Below are 18,596 nucleotides of genomic sequence, written 5' to 3' on the forward strand. Positions count from 1 at the left end.
GGAAAGTGTAAAATGCCAGAAATAAATAAAAAATAAAGTGTCCTTGGACAAAAGAAGTCATAGAAGGTAGCTAGCAATAATCATAGCACATGCATTTCACTTTTACTGGGGTGTCATTACATTTTGTGGGTGAGCACAAGGATTTTGCACTCAAGCATATTGATGCATATCTCCTTTATAACAACTTGAGTTTTATTGAAGGCCTTGGCTTGAAACATCCAGGCAAAATTGTGCTCAAAGTTGGTCAATTTGTCTATTGCCCAGCCCTTAATGATAGCCCTGCTTTTAGTCTCTACCATCAATTCGTGTCTTTTACCACTTTCCCCTCAACAAAAATGTCATCATAAAACTAGCATTCAGTGACACAGTTAGATACCATGAAACCCCTAATGAGCACCTTCATTACATGGTCAAATTTAGGACAAGAGGAGGGGTGCATTTTATAGTTTTTCCTAACTTACATATTAACTTTCCCAAATGTTACAGAAATTTAAATATGTTGCAAACTGAAATTTTCGGGTTTATTTCTTGTCTCTAGATATGAGACACTTCAGTGTAGATCCTCAAAAAAGCATACTTTACACCTTGGCAATGAATCACCAAGGACATACAGCAAATTTATATAACTTGGCAGATATTCCAAGGTGGCCTGCCATTAATTATCATAAATTTGAACATTGTCATTAATTTATGTGGGAATCTTTTTACAATCAGCTTCGCATGGCATTTTCATAATCATTTCTTTAAACAGCTGCTTTACAAAGATATTTCAAAGATGTGTGAAAACACAGAAACTGAAGAGTGGTAACCACTATGAGGCTCATAAACAAAAAACCTGGAAGAGTGGTCACCAAAGAGAAGTATTTATTGGCTGGGATACTATTTTGAACATTCTACTTTTCATATACCCTGCTGTTCACAAACGATGGGGTCCGACAGATGTTCAATGTTACCAGACTGTGTACACCCTCAAGTACACTTGATCAATGGGAGGGAAGCTATTTCCCATTGATTGTCTTTCTTTTGGCACTTCAAAATTGGATGGCTTTGAATATAGACACATCTAAGGGACTATGTTCTTATTAGAGAAATTGTTAAATAAGTTAGGTATTCTGCTCTGTATCTAGAGCCTTCCAAGAAAATCTTTGTAAAATAAATTTGAAAAATATTAAAATGTGATGTGAGATAAATGATAGTTTGTATGCACCATTTGATGAAAAAAAAAAAAACCGACAAAGAGACCCCATGTTATAACATGCGTAAGAATTCCATTCTTACAATGGGTACACACATATATATAAATCAAGAGGAATTAGTTATTTGGATTGTATTTTTCATTTGAAGTCTTATAACACCCTTCTCATGCCTGTTTAATTTATTTTATTTTTAGAAGTTAATGAGACGAATTACAGCCCTGGAGCTGGTCAACCGGGCCAACCAGCATGAAAAGGGGAGAGCAGCAGAGGTTCTTGTCATGGAGGCAATGAGCAGTGAAGAAAGCTGCTACGAGGATGATGATGGAAATACCTCAAAAGTAACAAAATACTCTGTGCATCACCTTCAGTGGGAAAGTAGGAAAATGAAAAAAATTGAAAAGAAACTTGACAAGGCTTATAAGAAAAAGCTCACTTCAAGAGCTAAAGAGAGAATCCGCCCAGGGTTTATGGGCAACATCTTTTGAGATGCCCACCTACTGAGAATTTTCCAAAGTGGGCAATAATACAGTGAGAAAATTGTTCTACTAATCAATGAAATCGAAAATGTGCAAAATATCAAGCCAAGTCTAGAATGAGGTTATTTTACATGCCTGCATGAGGCTTCTTTTTCATTGAATAATTATGGTCTCGTCTAAAGTAAGTGATCGTGAATTCTTCAATGTTAATAAATTTCCTCCACATGGGATACTTTTTTCTATATAGATGTACACATCATTTTTGTATATCAAAGTTTCAGCTGCATTTACATTTCAGCTGCATTTAATTTCTTTTAGTAAACACTTGTTTACTAAAAGAAATTAAGGTATATGATCATATTTAATAAGTATTACAGTTGTAATAATTAATGTAGCAAATAACTGAGAGTTATTGCAAATTTAAGTCGATTAAGAAAATTTTTCTGAATTTAGATTGATAGGTTGAACTTATATTTTTTATTGTTAGACAAGTATCATTTCAAATAACATTTCTTAGTAGCTGGATTTGAGAGTACAATTTGCAAATCAATAGCTTTTTGTGTAGTGTGTTACTACAACTAGTTATATAATTTGTGTATTTGTCATACTTTTATAGTGGTAAATATTCCATTACCTGCATGACTGAGATTATATTATACATTGACGAAAGTGAAACAATTTTAATAAAGTATGTCAATCAGTAATTCAAACATTTGGACATCTCTTTTTTTAATTGTTTATGAGGCTCAACTGGGATATCCTCAGCTTAATTCCCCTCGAAAACAAATAAATACTATCAAAGACACTGAGACATACCTTGTTTGGCACAGAGAGAGGCTTTATTACCCACGACCGCCCCCAGGAGGAGACGGATGGGAAGAACACTAAACAATAAGAACCTCTCTGCCCACCAAACACAGCCAAACAAGCTATGCCTCAGAGGTCTGAAGATGTGTCACCATACCCTCAGACACACGAAGCTTAAGAGGCATGGAAATATCGAGATAATATTTGTATGCGTCCGAACGCCAATCCCCAAAAACCTGAATAATTTCCCCTGGTAGACCTGAAGAAAAGGCCCACGATGTCCCTCCTCGACGAAAGGAGTGACCGCGAAACGAATGAGCCGCTGGGACCCCGGCAGACTGCAAGCGCTGACGCATGACTGAAACAAACTGACTCTTAAGAACTGGTCGCAGTCTACCCGACCGAGAGGCGAGGACAAAAAGCGGGGCAGAATTTGGAGCTGGAACAAGCTCGCACGTGAGATAAAACGTACGAACTGGACAGAGCGGGGAATGAGGCACTCTAACCAAAGGTAATTCTAAAACTCGCTGACCAAATTGAACAGTTTTGGACCATGTAAACTGAACACATAATCCATAATGAGTGGGGACAACATGACCACGACAAATACGCTGATACTCTGGAGCATGTGAAGCCTGAGATGACTCGGGAACGAGGTTAGAAATGCGTGCAAACAGAAAAAATGCGAACAAAAATGCACACGAAAAAGTGACGTCCGAAGGGTCGAAATCAACCCCACATGACACAAGGGTACTAAGAAGGTCAGGGGTGATAGGGGGAGCACGATGGGGACGATGTTGCGCCAACCGCTCAATACCCCGAAGGGTGATCTTAAACTCATGTGCGGAAAGGTCAGGAAACTCAAACCCCAGCATAAGGTGAAGAAGCTTAACCCCACTCAAATAATTCCTAACCGAGGGAGGTGTCATAGATCGACTAAGAAATTGACAATACAAACATATGGTCTGTAACGACGCTGGTAAGGAAACTAAATTAAATTTTAAGGTAAAGTACAAATAAGTTCTCCACTGAGTTCTGTGATTTTTGCTAGTTCCTGTGGCATAAGCTGCTTTACGAGATTTCTTGAGGTCCCGAGATAACTGCGATAGCACTGGATCTGCGGAGAAACTACATGCAATCAGCCACATTGAAATAGGAGGAAGGCACCGTTACGTCTTGTATGTTTAAATCAGCAGTCTTTGCAAAAAATTCCTCTTGAAACTGGGAATTCAAATACCACCGAGACAACAAATCCGCAAGACGATTATCTGCACTAGATAAATGTACTGCTCGTAATTCAAACGCGTTTAATGCGGCCAGAAACCAAAGTTCCCGAAGACATGTAGCTAATAGAGGATCGTGAACGCGACCGGAATTAAGCGAGCTAACTGCAGCCGCATTATCGCATTGAACCAGGATACGGAAACTCCGCCACTGATGTCCCCACAAACGAACAGTCAGGAGAATGGCGAGAACTTCAAGGTGATGACCTGTCCGTGACCTCGCGAGGAAACTCGGTGTGAAAAAAGTGATGACGAGTTAATCCACCGCAACCGGATAAACACGCGTCAGTGGCGAAGATAGCGTCAGGAGAAGACCACTCAGACGTCGGAATAATGGAAATGCCAATATAAACACGAATGAAGCGCAACCACCAATGAATGCCCCAAAAAAATTCCCGTGAAAGTTTAATGTGATGATGATTACGCTTAACGGTACGAAGCCGAGCAAGAATACGTGCGAGAAAAAGACGGCTCTGACGAACACACTTTGAAACAAAAGACAATTTTCCAACCAAGGACTGTAGCTCTGACTTGAGAGCCGATTTCTTTGTCAACCAATGCGACAGTAACATTTCAAGCTCATTAAGTCTTTCCGGGGTTACAGAAAGAGTCATATCCACTGTGTTAACCTGAACACCCAGACAAGTCATGCAGGTGGACGGAGGACAGGCCTTGGAAGGAGATTCTTGAAGTCCTAACTCAGTGAGCAGCGAGCCACAATGGTAATAATCACGAGATGTCCTTGCCGCTGGAGCAACACCGATAAAATCGTCCAAATAACTACAAACTTGACAACCGTCGCGAGAAAGAATGTAACATACAGCGCTCGTGGGTCTCTGGCGGGCCATTGCAGCGGTCCTGAGTCCCACAGGTAACACGACGTCGAAGTAAAAATGGCCATTCCAGTAGTATCCTAACAGCGGATAATCATGAGGATCCACCGGGAATTGACGGTAAGCTCGTTTTAAATCACGTTTGAATAGAAGATAACCAGAGCCGAGAGCTGCCACGCGATCAGCGATCAGATCCACTGTTGGATAAACAAGTTCAAACTCCTGATCTAAATAAATTCCAGAAGGGATGCCGTCATTGACCGAAGAACCAACCGGCCAGCTAAGATCCAAAATTATTCTTCGTTCAATAGTATGTGGCTTTGGTACCGAATTCAATGGAGAGACCGCAACAGGACACGAGAAAGGATTAGTGTCAAACGGACCAATAACGGCACCTCTCCCAGTCTCTGATGACAAGTAAATATCAACAGCGTCAGGAAAATGTAAAGCGCCCTGATGATTGCGAAATTCAACGTGTTTCGGAAGGGGGCAAGAATAATCAAAACCAACTGGCCAGCCAAATTCCAAAAAATCGCAAACTGCATAATCAGCGTACTCTCGCAGATATGACCTCCAAACAGGCACGCGAAGCGAAGAAGGCACTGGCAAACGAAGTCCTTGAAAATTATAAACACTAGATGCAAAAACACGGGCATGTAAATCAAGAAAGACACTGCCATCAGGGGGTGAAGATAAATCAGAATTCACAACCGACGAACACGTCGAGACACATCGTGAATCAGGCACAATAAGTCTAGAGTCTGGCAACAAAAACTGTGAATCCGGGGTATCGTTGAGCTCGTGCGAAGCCGCAAAGTTACTGGAGGAACTTGCACCACAAGCGGTCTCTCGAGAACATAAGCCCGACTCGGCAACAGGCGAAAAAGTCTTGAAAAGGCTTGGATCATTATTAAAGTCTGGAAATTGAGAGTCAGTTGAAAACACGGCGTTACTCGAAAGTCAGGCAGACGTGACAGGAGAAGGATCTAGAGAAGAGCTTTGTGAAGACGAAATGCGGGGGCAATCCTCCGAGAACTCGGTGTGCCTAGCAATGGAGCGCGCCAAAGTCCAACACTTTGCACAAATGTGCTGCAACCATTTTCGTTCATTACGAATCACGCCGTAATGATCCTTGGTGTGCGTGCACTTGCCGCTCTGAAAATCGCGACAAAATAACACGGCACTAGACTGGCGAGAAGAACTTGAGCTTCCAGTAGGTTTGTGCGCGGCACGAAGATGGCGAGATTCCAAATGAGCGAACGAATCGCCCCAACGGGCACGGCCACACTCAATTTCGAAAAGGACAGCTGCATGAAATTCTCGTACAGCAGGCCAGGCAAACTGAGTTACCAGATACATTAAAACCACGAAATGATCGAGGCGTCCGGCACGCTCATCAGGAGAGAGGCTTTTTTGCTGCAAAATGGAGGCGTATCCGGCAGCGAATTCGGCGAGAGTTAGCTCGTCATAATTCCGGTCTTTTGAAACATAAGCAAGGCTAAGGAAGCTGTGTGGCCACAACTTCGGCGTGACTACCCGACTGGTAAGCTTAGCAGTTTTTCCCGACTTTAATTGCTTACCTCGGGAACTCTTCTTGTTGGACGTCCCGCCATCATCTTCCAAGTCGCTTGAAGACAGGCCAAGACCATCGACTTCGGCAGAAACTCTCGCGGTTAAAGCAGGATCGGCACGAAGTTCTTTAATCGTAACCCAATGCTCTTGGGCTCCTGTACGTTCAGCTGGAAACGCTTCGTCGCGAGCGGTTTTACTCTGTAAGAAGGCGTTTCGCTTACGCAATGCATGGAGCTCAGCCTTTAGCTTCGCCACCCCAGCTCGACGTTCTAACTGTTCGTTCTCGGCCTTAGCCTGAGCAACGGCCGCGGACAACTCGGCGATCTCATCTGTCTGTCCATTTGCTCCTCTGTTTGAAGCGAGGGGAGTGGAAGACTGACTGACAGAATTTCCATGACTGGTGCCAGGCGGAACTATCGCTGGAGGAAAATCGAAACTGTCGTGGAACACTTCAGTCTCGTCCAAATCCTCGCCTGCATTCATAGCCTCATAATCACGTGCAGGAAGCGATCGTAAGTTATATTGAGTCATGATCGTTAAAAGACAGAAATTTTACAAAAATACCGAACTAACTTTAGAGCGTACGAACTGAACACAAACGAAGATTAGAATGAAACAACAACGCCTTGAAATACGAGATCGAAATCATGTGACCTCCCTGTTAACCTCGAGAAATTAACCATTTTGAGTTCCCCAAAATAACACCATTGTAGGTTTATGTTATCTCAGGGGGAACAAATGAGTTTTGAACAAAACTATTTCATCACTGCAATTTCAAACACTTTGTTATTACTTGAATGTGTGTTGCTTCTTTTTCTATCAATTGTAAGGTTGCCCAAAATATCATAAGTTATTGGGATACAAATGTGGGTGTGATTAAGCAAATCAAAAGTCAGTTGAAAGTGAAACCTGCAGCTTTTAGAGGCACTTAAAGGTCGCTTAATGATGAATGTTAACAAAACTTGAAATTTAAGAGAATCTGAAAGTACAACTAAAGATGAATTACAACAAAACCTGTAACTTTAAGCAGTACTCAAAGAGAAACAAAAGATTGAAGAAACCTTTAAGATGCATTTACAAGTAGAAGTTTTGGGTGACTAAAGTTGAGTTTACAAGAATTAAAAGGATTCCCAAAATCAATTAAATGGTTATTTAGGTTTGCTTTCATGTGATCTTAAAGTGTTCATGAAATGGTTATTTAGGTTTGCTTTCATGTGACCTTAAAGTGTTAACTAAATGGTTCATAAGGACACTTTAATTGACTTCGGAAAGTTCAATTAAAGATACATTTCAGAACTTTCGTATGTCACCTAAAGGTGACTTAAATACTTCTAATGTTAACCTTCAAGTTACCTTTAAGGAAACTTAATTTAGTCATTTCATCCTGTGATCTGTTGCTCGTTATGTTTGTTTGGGCCGTGCGACGAAGCTTTGCCCTGGTTGAAAAGTTTCAGTCTCAGCACACAATGTAAGAGAAATCGATCAGATTGTCCACAAAAATCTCACCGGAAATTATACTGAATACTTTCGCAGGTCTCACAATGCTTACGTAGCTTTCTTTGCGCGACAAAATCTAACCTTAGCTTTGTCAGCTGTAAAGTCTTTCACAATATGGCCAAGGTTGCCGAGATAACGTTAAGTTCGTGGACGACCTCCGGCAAGCGCTTAGAGAAAGCTTAGCTGTGTTTTCGCTTAGCTAATTAAAATCTGAACAAAAATAATTATCGAGAACATCGTGGGAAGGAGAGATGTTTTCGAACAGTTACCGAAGGGGTTTGGAAAGAGTTTAATCTTTCACCTGCTGCCTAGAGTGTTCAAATTCTTGAGCTCGAAAGGCCACGGATTCTCTTCTAGTCCCTTGGTCATTGTCATTGAACCTATTGTCGATTGTTGAAGACCAAGTTAAATACCTTTGATCATTGGGAATAGATGCTGCTTTCATTGGGGAAAACAAAACCAAAGACAAGGAAATATTGGATGGAAAGGGCGGGTTTGCTTTATTGTAAATGTCAGCTTAGCATAGGGTTATCTACCGACATCTAATAACAAAAGTTTCCACGCTTAGCTTTTCTTTTATTTCAGGCGAAGATTAGATTTGATTCTGGCGCGTACAGAAAGCTGCATAAGCACCAGTTGCTCGACATACCTGCGTAGCCCGTGCGACAAAATAGCTTCACGGGGATTGGAAAAGTTTCAGTTACAGCAAATTAGACAAAAAATCCAGAGAGATTTAAGGCTGGTTTTCATTAGCGACGGAGTCGGAGTCGAAGTCGGAGTCGTAAGAGCGCTTATGACCCAGTGAAAATCGAAAAACGGAGTCGTAAGCAGAGTCATATGCTCGACGGAATCGGAGTCGGAAGAATCAGAACGTTCCCATTTTCTTCCGATTCCGCTTATCACTCCGTCGCTTACGATCTAGTGAAAACTGCGTTGTCGGAGTCGGAAGCGGAAGAATAAACCAAACACAATGCTCGATTCCACGCCCGCGAAAATACAAGTTTTGGCGCCAAAGACAACATGGCGGACGAAAAGCAACTTTGCCTCTTATTAATCATTATTTTGCGCAGGTAGAGACAATGCAGGAATAATATCGTTCGAAAAAGAAAGCAATTTTGGGTTCGTGATATCTATCGACGTCGAGCAGCCTAGGAAGAGTATGCTAACCTCGTCAGCGAACTACAACTTGGTGATCGTGAATCGTACTTTCGGTAGGTTCAGTTCGAGTATTTTAACTTTTAATTTCGTAATTTTACCGTCAAGCTCACACGTTTAAATTTGTTACGGCTATTTGTGCATTTTAGAAAGATGGAATCGAGGATTTTGATTGGTTTATTCTTCCGCTTCCGACTTCGACAATGCAGTTTTCACTGGATCGTAAGCGACGGAGTCATAGGCAGAATCGGTGTTCTGCTTCCGACTCCGTCGGTTTGATTTTCACCAGATCGTATCGTTCCACGCTTCTGATCACGACTCCGTCGCAAGTGAAAACCAGCCTTTAAGCTTACACAGGATGAAATAAATAAATTAAGTTTCCTTAAAGGTAACTTAAAGGTTAACATTGCAAGTATTTAAGTCATCTTTTGGTGACATACGGAAGCTCTGAAATGTATCTTTAATTGAACTTTCCGAAGTCAATTAAAGTGTCCTTATGAACCATTTAGTTAACACTTTAAGGTCACATGAAAGCAAACCTAAATAACCATTTTATGAACGCTTTGAGATCACATGAAAGCAAACCTAAATAACCATTTCATTGATTTTAGGAATCCTCTTAATGCTTGTAAAGTCAACTTTAGTCAACCAAAACTTCTACTTGTAAATGCATCTTAAAGGTTTCTTCAATCTTTTGTTTCCCTTTAAGTACTGCTTAAAGTTACAGGTTTTGTTGTAATTCATCTTTAGTTGTACTTTCAGATTCTCTTAAATTTCAAGTTTTGTTAACATTCATCATTAAGCGACCTTTAAGTGCCTCTAAAAGCTGCAGGTTTCACTTTCAACTGACTTTTGATTTGCTTAATCACACCCACATTTATATCCCAATAACTTATGATATTTTGGGCAACCTTACAATTGATAGAAAAAGAAGCATCACACATTCAAGTAATAACAAAGTGTTTGAAATTGTAGTGATGAAATAGTTTCATTCAAAACTCATTTGTTCCCCTGAGATAACATAAACCTACAATGAAGCTGAGGATATCCCAGTCGAGCCCCATACATAATTAAAAAAAGAGATGTCCAAATGTTTGAATTACTGATTGACATACTTTATTAATTGTTTCACTTTCGTCAATGTATAATATAATCTCAGTCATGCAGGTAATAGAATATTTACCACTATAAAAGTATGACAAATACACAGATTATATAACTAGCTGTAGTAACACACTACACAAAAAGCTATTGATTCACAAATTGTACTCTCAAGTCCAGCTACTAAGAAATGTGATTTGAAATGATACTTGTCTAACAATAAAAAATATAAGTTCAACCTATCAATCTAAAATTCAGAAAAATTTTCTTAATTTGCTACATTATTACAACTGTAATACTTATTAAATATGATCATATACCTTAATTTCTTTTAGTAAACAAGTGATAGAAAACAGTTCTCTTACTCTAAAATGCAGCTGAAACTTGATACACAAAAACGATGAGTACATCTATATAGAAAAAAGTATCTCATGTGGAGGAAATTTATTAACATTGAAGAATTCACGATCACTTACTTTAGATGAGACCATAATTATTCAATGAAAAAGAAGCCTCATGCAGGCATGTGAAATAACCTCATTCTAGACTTGGCTTGATATTTTGTAAATTTCGATTTCATTGATTAGTAAAACAATTTTCTCCCTGTATTATTGCCTACTCTGGAAAATTTTCAGTAGGTGAGCATCTCAGAAAAGGTTGCCCATAAACCCTGGGCGGATTCTCTCTTTAGCTCTTGAAGTGAGCTTTTTCTTAAAAGCCTTGTCAAGTTTCTTTTCAATTTTTTTCATTCTCCTTTCCCACTGAAGGTGATGCAAAGAGTATTTTGTTACTTTTGAGGTATTTCCATCGACATCCTTGTAGCAGCTTTCCTCACTGCTCATTGCATCCATGACAAGAACCTCTGCTGCTCTCCCCTTTTCATGCTGGTTGGCCCAGTTGACCAGCTCCAGGGCTGCAGTTCGTCTCATTAACTTCTAAAAAAAATTAAAAAAAATTAAACAGGCATGAGAAGGGTGTTATAGGACTTCAAATGAAAAATATGATCCAAATCACTAATTTCTCTTGATATATATATGTGTGTACCCATTGTAAGAATGGAATTCTTAAGCATGTTATAATATAGGGTCTCTTTGTCCTTTTTTTTTTTTTTTCATCAAATGGTGCATACAAACTATCATTTAACTCACATCACATTTTAATATTTTTCAAATTTATTTTACAAAGATTTTCTTGGAAGGCTCTAGATACAGACCAGAATACCAAACTTATTTAACAATTTCTCTAATAAGAACATAGTCCCTTAGATGTGTGTATATTCAAACCCATCCAATTTTGAAGTGCCAAAATAAAGACATTCAATGGGAAATAGCTTCCCTCCCATTGATCAAGTGTACTTGAGGGTGTACACAGTCTGGTAACATTCAACATCTGTTGGACCCCATCATTTGTGAACAGCAGGGTATATGAAAAGTAAAATGTTCAAAATAGTATCCCAGCCAATAAATACCTCTCTTTGGCGACCACTCTTCCAGGTTTTTTGTTTATGAGCCTCATAGTGGTTACCACTCTTCAGCTTCTGTGTTTTCACACATATTTGAAATATCTTTGTAAAGCAGCTGTTTAAAGAAATGATTATGAAAATGCCATGAGAAGCTGTTTGTAAAAAGATTCCCACATAAATTAATGACAATGTTCAAATTTATAATAATTTATGGCAGGCCACCTTGGAATATCTGCCAAGTTATATAAATTTGCTGTATGTCCTTGGTGATTCATTGCTAAGGTGTAAAGTATGCTTTTTTGAGGATCTACACTGAAGTGTCTCATATCTAGAGACAAGAAATAAATGCGAAAATTTCAGTTTGCAACATATATAAATTTCTGTAACATTTGGGAAAGTTAATATGTAAGTTAGGAAAAACTATAAAATGCACCCCCCCTCTTGTCCTAAATTTGACCATGTAATGAAGGTGCTCATTAGAGGTTTCATGGTATCTAATTGTGTTACTGAATGCTAGTTTTATGATGACATTTATGTTGAGGGGAAAGTGGTAAAAGACATGAATTGATGGTAGAGACAAAAAGCAGGGGTATCATTAAGGGCTGGGCAATAGACCAAATGACCAATTTTGAGCACAATTTTGCCTGGATGTTATCAAGCCAAGGCCTTCAATAAAACTCAAGTTGTTAAAAAGGAGATATGCATCAATATGCTTGAGTGCAAAATCCTTATGCTCACCCACAAAATGTAATGACACCCCAGTAAAAGTGAAATGCATGTGCTATGATTATTGGTAGCTATCTTCTATGACTTCTTTTGTTCAAGGACACTTTTCAGGTCCTCCTTGTTGATGTATCGCCTGCTCTATTGTCCGCTCAAAAAGGATGTTGTTGCTGTCAGAATTTATTTTAAGACAAAAACAAATACAATTAAGCCTGGTATTCTGTAGTAACAACATTAACACTAAGACAAAAGTACAGTCAAACCTCGATTATCCTAGTCTCCCTCGCAGCCGTTTTTAGTCTCGTCACGCAACGCTTCTCCCCACAAACGGCTGCTCACTTTCGAACAACATTCCTTTCCGCTACTTCAACCAATCACTATTTGGGTTACATATGTTGAGAACTGTATGCGCCAAAGTAGTCTAACCAATCATATTGTTTGTTTCATCTTCGAGTTCAAAGCTTTGAAAATGGCGTCCTTTGAAGAAGCGTTTAATGTTGTTAGTAATACATTTCGAATTCCTAGTTTAAATGCGCAGCAAAAAACTGGAATTAGGAAAATAGTTGAGGAAAGAAAGGATGTATTTGTCAATCTTCCTACTGGTTTAGGGAAATCTCTCCTGTATGAAGCACTACCACTCGTATTTGATCTTACCTCACAATAGCCTGGTCATATCGTCGTCGTTTTCTCACCATTGGGGAAAGCCTTATGAACGACCAAGTGTCCCATTTGAGGGAGCTAGGGCTAAAAGCTGGTAACATAAGTTCACTTGAGGGTGGTAAACGCACTCGTGTCGAAAGCGGCGAATATTCCTTAGTTTACGGATCCCCAGAAGCGTGGTTAAAGAACGAACGCTGGAGATTTATGCTGACGAACTCTGTGTATTCCATGCCAAAAAACTCTGTGCCATTGCCGTCGATGAAGCGCATGTTGTAAGGCAGTGGTAAGTGTTTCAATAAAAACGAGTCTGCAGCAAAATGTTATTTTACAATGTTTTAAATTAAGCAGTATAAAGGAAAGGACAATAAGAATGTAAATATTGTAAATAGAAAATGTAAATAGTTTAGTCAGTATTAGTATTACACTGTGGTCTTATTTTGGTTATCGTTATTTTATTCTGTCTGTGTTATATTACACATGATCACCTGTAAAAATGTTGTGTCTAAATACAAGACATTATCATCGCAGTATACACTTCTGAGTGCTTCAGATTACCAATAAAATTGATATTGGGTGCCATGGTGTAGCCTATTTGATTGTCACTACTACATAGATAAAAGCTAAACTTTTTAAAATTTTATACCCCTAGACCCTAAAAGGAAGTAAATATCCCATCAACCTATTAAAACTATGCTTGAAACTAACGTCATTTAGGCAACTTAGTCTAACAGGACCTGTCCCGACACAAATAAAACCTAAAAGTTCTAAGATGGTAGACCCCTAGACCCTAAAATGGAGATAAATGTCCCATCAACCTATTAAAAACCTATGCTTGAAGCTAACGTCAATTGAAGAACTCAGTCCAATAGGACCTTGAAAGTCCTGGCAATGTTAAAGGAGCTAGAGACTACAGCTTTCTGCATGTTCCTTAGCACTGAATGACATTAGCATTATTATTATTAAAATTAATAAAGTTTTCATTATATTATTATTATTAGAAATTTCATCATAGATTAATGCTGTCTATTTTCCTTTTGATGTGTAGGGGAACATCACAAGATAATTAAATGGAAGCCTTCTGTGAGTCTTACTTCAACCTTCTGAACATGAAAAATGCAGTAGAAATTAAGGAAAGTCAAAATAAATCAAATGTTGTTGATGTGCAGTATATGGATCAGGACATGGAACTGGAATTGTATTTTAGCTGGCTTACTGATGAACTGAAACAGAGTCAGGAAAAAACAGAAAGAACTCTTATTTATTGCCAGACTATAAGATAATGTGGTTTACTTTATGCTACCATTAATGTTTTACTTTAATGTTTATTGGAAATGATTCAAAACATGTGCTTGTTGAAATGTTGCATTCCTGCACTCCTGAAACCAATAAAGATAACATTTTGGAGTCCTTTCACAGAGTGGTGGAAATCACTGTGGGGGAGGGGGTTGGGGAGAACAGTACAGCTTCTTTGGCCCTCCTAAATTGTGGTAAGAAAATGAGTGATCTAATAAATTCATCATATTTTTAAATCAGATTACTGGTCAATTTCATTGTCTGATTAGTGACATAAATTGTGTGCTTCTCATACTCTATCATAGCAATTGAAAGTTTTGTCATGTGACGTCACAAAAGATGGAACATCTGTTTGAGATTAGTTACATTTCACTTGTGAAGAAAATACTGTATACATGTACATGTAATAGAGCAAAGTAATTTATGATAATGGTCTGAAGTTTGATTAAGAATACTATGAAAGATTCCATGGGTTATATTGACCAATTGATTCTTTGAAAATTGAATCTCTTCATTGGTGCTGCTGCCAGTATCAAATTGTATTCTTCTTGCATATTGAGCAAAAATGTTAGACTGCTATTAGTCATTATTCAGTGAGATTGCAAATCTTTCAGACTTTTGAATAGATCAGATTTGTATGAAGACATTTATATCAACTTCATTTATATCAGTAGTTGCAGCACCTGGGTACTTCTTGGGTTAAAATCTGGGCTAACAGACTTTTTCAGGGTCCTGTTTTGACATTTTTTGGCTGTAACAGTTTGTCATCATTGGCACATACTTGTCACTAGGCCCTCATATATTGTACATTTGTGTTGTTCCAGACTATTCATAGACTACTTAACACTGCAGTAGCATACTGAATAGACAGTGTGAATTCTCAAAAGCTATGGACTACAGAATTCAATTTCCCATGAGGCAACAAAAAAAATGTTTTGTTTACTGTTTATCTAGCTCTGATACCCCTGAGCATGTTTTTCTTGTGTTTGTTTATCCAGTGATAATTTTGAGGCATCTAAATCAATACACCATTAGAACCAATAGGAAATCTTGCCGGAGTATAACGTCCCTCTTGGCTGATCGTGGTAGAAATATTAGAATTGGCTGTAGCATTAGAGGTACAAGTCGTATTGATCGGATCGAATTGTAAACATTTCGAGGATTTCCCACGGCACGAAGCTTGGATTTCTCCACCGTCGCTCTCAACGCTCAATAAGCGCTTCTTTCTGGGAAGTTCTCGAACCTTGAAGATTCCCTTCAATTCATCTTTGAACTCTTCAAGATGAACAGAGGCCTTTTTGAACTTGATCAATCATCGGTAGCAAGCTTTACAAACTGACAACTCGCTGGTCGCTGAATAGCAGCTCACATTCACATCCAGACAGGAACAAATATTTGCCAGAAAATCAAAAGAACTTTTTCCAAAAACATAAATTTTTTCTTTTGTCTCAACTGAGGTGGAACAAATAAAAGAACGATCACTTTGCAAAACCTTCAGGGTTTCCTCCAGCAAGAAACTACGATGAAATGCAGAATTTGAAAACGCGGGAATAACGATAGCGATTACAGTCTCTTGTGCTCTGATTGGTCGCATAAGAAACAATGTCAGCAATCTCATTGGTGCAAAGACAACAAAGGGAAAGGAATGTTGTTCGAATGTGAGCAGCCGTTTGTGGGTAGAAGCGTTGCGTGACGAGACTAAAAACGGCTGCGAGGGAGACTACGATTATCCGGACCTGTTGGGACTTAGGTAATCAGTCAGGATAAACGAAAATATGAATATTAATGAGAAAATAATGTAAACAAAAGAAAAGAAGATAAAATCTGCTTCGATGACTCTCCAAGTGCTCAATCATTTATTTCTTGTTCCAAAGAGGTGGGCTAACAAAGGATTAATTAACTTTTTGTCTTGTTGAAATGTAGGTCATTGCAAAAGCAACATGTGAGTCCATTGTGGAAATTGACTGTGCCCTTTTGGAGCCCTCAAAAGATGAATCTGGAATGGAGGTGAAGGTACAAGTGGGTTCTGGTGTGTGTGGGTGCTGCAACGAGATGTTTTACAGGGGCAATCCCATTGCAGTTAAAACATTTTATCCTGCTACAGTAGAGGAACTCAAATAGGAGGCAAGAGTCATGTCAAAGTTCCAACATGCAAATTCTCCTCTTCTTGTTGGGGCGTGAACACTGTGAGAGCCTTACCTTCTAGTGTCATCCTTTTACCATGTTTTGGACAAGCCTTTTACAGTGTCTTTGTCACTGAAGAGCAGAAGGTCGAATCTATGACTGGTTATTTGGCTGACCTTGATCAATCAGTTGGCTCAAGCAATATCTTAATTACATAAACAAGGATTTATTCATAGGGATATCAAAGTAGATAGTGTCATTATCTCGCACGTAAACAATGAGTATCGTGCCATATCAATCGATTTTGGCAAATGTGTAGCTTTAACAGCAGTTGGTTCCCTTGTGAAACATTTCACACCTGAAGAACACAAAATTTACAAAGGTAAGCATGGTCACATTGCTCCTGAAATTGTCTGTGATGCCAGTCCACCTTTGCATGCCAGTGATGTGTTCTCTTTTGGAAGAGTGATCTGTGCAGTTGGTACATACCTCCAATGCCACTTCCTTTGTGCTTTGAGGAAAAAGTGCATTCTTAGTGATCTTGAGTCAAGACCACAATTAAGTGATATAACTAATGAACTAGAGGTGCAATTAAAATTTCAAATGAAGTGATTAATTTAGGTGTACTAACATAAAATCCTGTTGAAGCTGTTCACTGTTTCTTAGGTTCTGTATTTTTTTTTTCAGGGAGTGAGGAATCTGCTCTTTTTTCTGCCAAGACTTGTTCCCACAAGGGCACTGAAAGCTTTCTCGATGGCACATCTTGTCAGTCAGTGCTTTTGTTGTACTGCCAATGTGTATGTAAAATTGTTACCCTGTATGATTTGAAGCTTTGGATGAAGTCAACAGATTAATATGTATTTCTGTAAAATCAATACTGTCTGTTAGCTTCATAGGGAGATTTCCACAAATAACATTGTTTGTATATATGAAACGAAATTTACACTGATCCATGAAAATAAAAATTTCACAATACATACACAAAAAAAAAAAAAAGAAAGAAAAAGACCAACTACAGAGAATAACCAAAAGTGCTAACCTCATTATAGTAATGCTTGATACAGACAGTTATTTTTTGTTGCCTTTGTAGAGTGCTAGAAACACAAACTATCACGTATTCATTATTATTGTTTGAATTATTTCTCTGAAATTCCCATTTATTGTGACAGTAACATGAGTGTAGAAAGCTTTCTCAATGGCATTTTGTAAGTTGGGAGGTGAAAAAGTGGCACATCTTGTAAATCAGTGCTTTCAAATGACAGAAGTCTTTCTTTTACCCATTCTTTAATTGCATACCAATGGTTTTGATTAATAAAGCTATTTATTCAGTTTAATTGTAAATGACAGTTTCTTAGGATTTATTGTGACTTGATTTTTGGAGACATGAGCTATAGAACACATTATTTATATTGTAGACAATTTGTTTGGCCGAAGTCAAAATAATTTGTTAGTTTTGTGCAATATAATTATGTTCGCAGTGTTTACAAAAACAATAAAATGTTATGTCTGTGGTAGGCAGAGGCCTGCCACTTTTGTTTGTCCGATTAGTTGTTTTAGTAAGGGTGGATTACATGAGCCGAGTTCACTGTTTGCTAGGATGGCATTATGTGGGCAGGCCAGTCTGACTCATGTAATCAGCCTCTAAGTGGATGATTGGCAGGCCTGTGGCCTGAATTATTATTTCCATCGGATTTCTAGCAAAGGTAAATAGATCAACCACATTTAATTCCAGTTTCATTTACATTAAATTTTATTCTGAATACAGTTGAACCCAGTAAAATTGGGCCACCCTCAGGGAACTGGCAAATGGCCACTAAATAAGGGTTTTTATTTCTTTTTTTGTTAGATCCCAACGAAAACTTATAGCAAATGAACAGCTTTGCTCAATAAGCAAGGTAAATGTAAAGCAAATGTGAAATTTACGTCACATTTGCATGGAATTTTGTCAGGAACAAATACTTGAGTTTAGCTTCAGTTTATAGCTATTGCAAATTTTGTTCAAGCACACTTCTTTTTCAGCTTGAGGATAGTGTTTCAGAAGAAGACATTTCATTCCCAGCAGACAAGGTGGATTACAGAAAGCTAATGGTATCATATATAGGATAGTGAAAGGAAAACCATTACAATCTGTGTCCCTTGCGAGGATTTGAACCTCCTGCAGTCAGCCCAGAGAAGGTGATCCCAGCTGGGAGGAGAGTTTCGTGCGCTCCTCTCAGTGCTTGTCTATTTTCGCGTCTCGAGGAGAGGTGCAGTGCAGATTGCCCATACTTTGTTCTTATCCTCTGGTACCTCGGCAATGATTTCCCCTTATCGTTTTTATTTTTATGCTTTATGATTTTTTTATTTTCATTGATTGATACGAGCACTGAGCCGTTAAAAAGGTCTCAAACCCGGAGGCTAGACAAGTCGGTTCT

At 38.6% G+C, this 18,596-nt stretch overlaps 1 protein-coding gene, 2 long non-coding RNA genes and 1 pseudogene across 3 annotated transcripts; 2 read left to right on the forward strand and 2 right to left on the reverse strand.

Annotated features, from left to right (window-relative positions):
- The first annotated feature begins 40 nt into the window (after positions 1-40).
- Positions 41-2,382, forward strand: LOC148736677 (uncharacterized). The gene is made up of 3 exons (XR_015996644.1): positions 41-66; positions 752-860; positions 1,394-2,382. It is a non-coding gene; the product is annotated as an uncharacterized LOC148736677 (long non-coding RNA).
- Positions 2,383-2,489: 107 nt separating this feature from the next.
- Positions 2,490-6,868, reverse strand: LOC148736678 (uncharacterized). The gene is made up of 2 exons (XM_088748743.1): positions 6,176-6,868; positions 2,490-3,596 (listed from the first exon to the last, which is right to left on the reverse strand). The coding sequence occupies exons 1-2, from the start codon at positions 6,696-6,698 to the stop codon at positions 2,602-2,604; spliced, it is 1,518 nt and encodes a 505-aa protein (XP_088604869.1). The 5' UTR covers positions 6,699-6,868; the 3' UTR covers positions 2,490-2,601.
- On the reverse strand, positions 3,478-5,954 carry LOC148736679 (uncharacterized; annotated as a pseudogene).
- Positions 6,869-15,918: 9,050 nt separating the features above from the next.
- Positions 15,919-17,711, forward strand: LOC148736680 (uncharacterized). The gene is made up of 2 exons (XR_015996861.1): positions 15,919-16,071; positions 16,870-17,711. It is a non-coding gene; the product is annotated as an uncharacterized LOC148736680 (long non-coding RNA).
- The last annotated feature ends 885 nt before the right edge of the window (positions 17,712-18,596 follow it).

The sequence above is a fragment of the Stylophora pistillata genome, chromosome 2 (genome assembly GCF_964205215.1).
Source record: "Stylophora pistillata chromosome 2, jaStyPist1.2, whole genome shotgun sequence".
Taxonomy (NCBI): domain Eukaryota; kingdom Metazoa; phylum Cnidaria; class Anthozoa; order Scleractinia; family Pocilloporidae; genus Stylophora; species Stylophora pistillata.